Raw genomic sequence first — 5,077 nt, forward strand, 5'->3', positions numbered from 1 at the left:
TATTAGTTTATGGCGATCTTTTAAGAATGATCCATTTCTATTTTAAAATGAATCTTATCATCAATAATTCATAACAAGTCTAAAAAAAAAATGAACTTATATATAAACTATGTGAATAAAAATTGATCACAGATATAACTAAAATTTAAATTATTTTAGTTCACCATAGATAATATTTCCCACAGATATAACTAAAAAATAAATTATGGAAATATTAATTCACCATAGATATAACTGAAATGTAAATTATGAGAATAAACGTAGAATTTTATCAAGTAATAATAAGTAATATAATCTTTAATATTCACCTTGGAGAGTGCAAATAATATATTGAAAAACTACTTAAAGTAGAAGATCACTTGCTTCGGAATCAACAGAACCTTGTGCTGATAACGTGTTATGAAACTGAAAGAGAAATGATATTGCAAAAGAAAGCGATGTTATTCAATGCAAAACTTGATCATATACAAGTGAATGATACCCATATATATAGGAATACAAAGAGGTTTATGCATAACTTAAGTCATAATTGATGGCTAAAGGTGGTCTTAATTGATAGCTAAAAATTGGTTTTAGTTTATGGTTAGATGGTCTTAATTGATGGCTAAAGATAATCTTAATTAATGGCTAAAGATGATCATACAAATCAGTTTATAATAAAAACTTAATTTTCTAAACAGGCTGCATGCATAAATATATATACATATATACACACGAACACACAAATATTTTACGAAGTCTGTGACAGGAACGTGTACGAAGGGTCCTTGACTTCCATCGAGGAGGGCAAGCCGCAGGAGGGATTAATTTATTAGGGAGATATAAGCTGCTAGTGGGATATGCTATCAAATTGTAATTCACGCAACAAACATATATCTGAGACAAATACGTAGTGTATATTAATATTAGAATATTATAATATATGCATGCCAGGTCATGATTTTGGCTTCTTTTAGTCATCAATAATGACTTGATCGATCATCATCTCCTTAGAATACTTGACCATATCTATCACATTTTTCAATTAAAGATTCTAGATCATGAATTTTTAATATATATTAATTATTTTATAGAAATATATTAAGTTATGTAAATAATTGATTTTCGAAAACTAGGTGGAGCACGCGGCTTTCTTCTCATATAATTATATATTTTGGTTCCAAGAATAAATAAATAATCCAACTTGCGACCAAAGAGATCGATTATCATCAACTCGAAAAGGTGAATCAATTGGGCTGGTTTAATTTTATAAATCTTTTAAACTATGCTATCGCATCTCAATATTCAAATATCATTTAAAGACGATTATTTTACAGTTTTAAATTTTTAATTTATTTATCTAATCATTACAGTACTTAATTATTATAATTTTTTAAATTTTTAAATAAAATATAAAAAAATTAATTCAACTTTTTTAAATCTAAAAAAAATTATATTTTAATATTATTTTTACTTTATAATTTTTTATTTAATTTTATCCCTCTTATCTTCTAAAATCTCATAAAAATCAACTCCAACTATTATCTCATTTATGTAAACAAAATGTAGACTAAAGAGCCACTTGTCTCGTTTGCGAATCGAACGTCCAGCCAAAGTTACCCCTTGAATAGACATGCTCTAACTTATCCGCATATATAACTGATTATATATCAGAACGTGTTAAAGAGTTGTCAAATCATCAATCTGCATAAAATAAAAATAAAAAAAAGGTCAAATTAATTGCTTACATTATTGGGGTCCCGTCGTCTGGATTTTTATAAAAACAAAAAATAAATAGATAACATTATAAATTATTCTTCATACTATTAATTAGATATATCAGTTGACGTCCTCTTGGCAGCGAAGCATCTCTACAACCTGGGTCATGGTGGGCCTATCATTCTTGTCTTCTGCAACGCATTGCAAAGCCACCTTGAGCAGAAGTTCCATCTTAGCCGAGTCATATCTGCCGCCCATGCTTGGATCTACAATCTCCTCAATATAACACGACTCCCTTGAAGCTTCACCAACAGCATGCATGATCTTCTCCCTCACCTGCGTGTTCAATCTAGTATGCTCTTTCGCCCCACCGCCACCAGAGCTATGCTGCGTACCTGTGGGGCTCTTTCCAGTAACCATTTCCAGCACCACAATCCCATAGCTATAGACATCAACTTTAGAGGTGATAGGAAGATTATAAACCCATTCAGGAGCCATATAACCTCTAGTTCCTCTCATCTTTGAGAAGCTTGAATGATCATGCTCACCTCTATTCAGTAGTTTGGACAGACCAAAATCTGCTACCTTTGGTTGATAGTTGGAGTCCAAGAGTATGTTATGAGGCTTTACATCACAATGTAAAACCCACTCTAGGCACTCTTCATGCAAATAAGCTAGGCCCTTCGCTGTGCCCACTGCAATATCAAACCTCTTTTTCCAATCAAGTTCGTTAGAAGTAAGTTTTTCTGCTAAGGATCCATGCTCCATGTACTCGTACACCAGAAGCCTATGCTTTCCCTCTGCGCAGTATCCCCAGATTTCTATCAAGTTCATGTGGTTAAGCCTCCCAATGGTATTTACTTCTGCTAGGAATTCGGCTTCTCCTTGGTTAGCCTCGTCGAGTCTTTTAATTGCTGCAACTCGCTTATCGGGCAGTATACCTTTGTATACTACCCCTCCCCCTCCTCGTCCAATCACTTCAACGAATCCCCGTGTGGCCTTCTTCAGCTCAGAAAAGTTGAATCGCTTGAATCTAGACATCAGGAGGTATCCTTCTGCAACTGGGTCGGAATTCTTACTGCTCATGAATAAGGAAAAGAACACAAGGAAAATGCAGATTACCTCTAGGCCTCCCACTGCAGTAGCAAACCAAAGCAAAAGCTTCACTGTCTTATTTTCATACGTTCCTCCAACTTGCCTGCTAAGTTCGGCTATGCAATTCAACCTTGATTCGGAGGCATCCAGCGTCTGGTTATAGAAAAAACCAGCTTTGGGTACTTTTAAATAAAAGTCTCCCTCAAAATTTGGTGTAAGTTGTCCATTGTATAACTCATACTTGGGGTAACATAAATAGCCCCCGTCAGCTGCGCTAAATTTAAATTGGAAACCTTTGCAACCACACGTCGTCAGGCATTCGTTTTTACAGTGTTGTAAGGTCACATTAGGCTGGAACTCTATATCATAGCCATAGAACTCAACATGAGAAAGTTGGAGAAAACTAGACAGCTTTTCATGACTCTGATTGCAAGGGAGATTGAAGTCTGCTTCACACCCAAAAGACCAATCAGTTGGATCTTTGATCGTGAATCCCTGCAAGCAAGAGCATCTCCTGCCGGAAGCATGATCATAACTACAAAAACTATTGGGCCCACAAATGCCATGAATCGTGCATGGATCGGACACCGCTTGCCACGTGACAACCCAATCCCACCCTTCATTCATTGCTTCCAGGCTGTATAATCGAAGGTTACCATCACGATCAAGAGTTAATCTTCTGTGAGTTTTCACACCAAAATCTGTAGCTAGGATTACTAAATGATCGGATGACCAGAAATAACCCGACTCGTTCAGTACTGCAGCTCTACTAGAGTTGTACATAGACCTTCCGGCTAGCCCAGGATTACTCAGCCAAGGTTCAGGCCAGTAGAGACTGGATACAACAGGACCTTGGTACAACAGACTAAGGACATTATCGTTGTCAAAAAATAGCTTATAGTAGCCAGAAGAATAGTCTACTTTGCTTGATTTTGAAACAAGGGTTGAAATCCTGGTTAGCGTTTGTTGTGGAAGAAGAGTATCTGTTGGTGAATCAAAGCTCTGCCAGATGACACCACTCTGAGAATGATTTAGAACAAGATTTCCGGTGTTTTGGAGCTGTAGTTGCAATTTCGAGGACTCTAAAGGGGTCGAGGCTGCTGTTCTGGTTGCCCAAACGGTTATACCGACCGAGTTTGTTAGGCGAAGCTTGCCATCTTTCGAAAGCGAAAGCTGTGAACCTGTTCCATCAACCGGATCATCTCGGTTTGCCATCCAAACAACGGTCGGAGCTGAGGACCTTGTCAACCATATGGCAAAGCAGAAAGCGTTTTCACCTACCGGGAAAAATCCTGCAGAGAAATCACCATTGAGAGAAACCAGTTTGTCGCTTGGGTTCTCAACAGATAAAGATGAGCCTCTGAGAACGTCAGATGTTTTTGATGATGAAGATAGGAGAGGAGTTTGGATGAGCGTAAGAAGAAGGAAGAAAATTGAGATATCCATGACGAGAATGCAAGAGGTTACGTAGTCTGATAGATGCATATATAGGAGAAGAATGCAAATGTTAGCAGACGGCCGCCACTTGTTTTCCCATTCCTCAGACAAAGACTTACTCCCAAAATGGCTATGGGTGAGAAACCTGGACCGGAAATCACTTGTCAAGTGGACGTCCATTGTTTTATTATTGTACGTCAGTGTTGATTTTTCGAACTCAAATGGCGATTAATTTAAGATCGTTAATGTGTTTTTTTATAACGTCATTATTTAGACTAGAACGAAGTCGATTGGAATCTTAAGGAACATTTTCTGATTAATGGAGGTGTAATTCAGCGATGGACATCATGTCATCATGTAGTCAAAGTACAGCTGAAAGCCTCAATCATGGCCTTGCTTGAAGGTGCAAGTACTTTACGTTGACTCTCGCTTAGGGTTATCTGATTAATGCTAATGTTACGGACATGAAGTACTTTTAAATGTATAAATTTATTTTATAAAAAATGTTAATTTCAATATAAAAAATTGAATTTTTTTTAAAGTAAAATCTACTTTCTTGCAAAAATGCTGTGTAAAATTTATAAATTTAAAACTTATATATATCATTATTCTCTTTAATTTAAAACATGATACGAATAAGACTTAGTTTTATAAGTGGGTTTCAATATTATTTAAAAAGATGATATTTATAATCGTAATTGTATAAGTACTGTATAATCTTTTTAAAAAAACTAAATTAATACCTGACCCACATAAAAAATAATTAATTTTTTTAATCATAAATTTCAATCTTTTTCAAAATAATTATATAGTATTTACATATTTTATAATTATATATAACATTATC

General features: G+C 35.3%; 1 protein-coding gene across 1 annotated transcript; it reads right to left on the bottom strand.

Moving 5' to 3' along the window:
- Positions 1 to 1,793: 1,793 nt before the first annotated feature.
- On the bottom strand, positions 1,794 to 4,425 carry LOC122318107 (putative receptor protein kinase ZmPK1). Its single transcript, XM_043135246.1, has one exon. The coding sequence runs from the start codon at positions 4,408 to 4,410 to the stop codon at positions 1,819 to 1,821; it is 2,592 nt and encodes an 863-aa protein (XP_042991180.1). The 5' UTR covers positions 4,411 to 4,425; the 3' UTR covers positions 1,794 to 1,818.
- Positions 4,426 to 5,077: the final 652 nt, after the last annotated feature.

This window comes from Carya illinoinensis, chromosome 8, assembly GCF_018687715.1.
Source record: "Carya illinoinensis cultivar Pawnee chromosome 8, C.illinoinensisPawnee_v1, whole genome shotgun sequence".
NCBI lineage: Eukaryota > Viridiplantae > Streptophyta > Magnoliopsida > Fagales > Juglandaceae > Carya > Carya illinoinensis.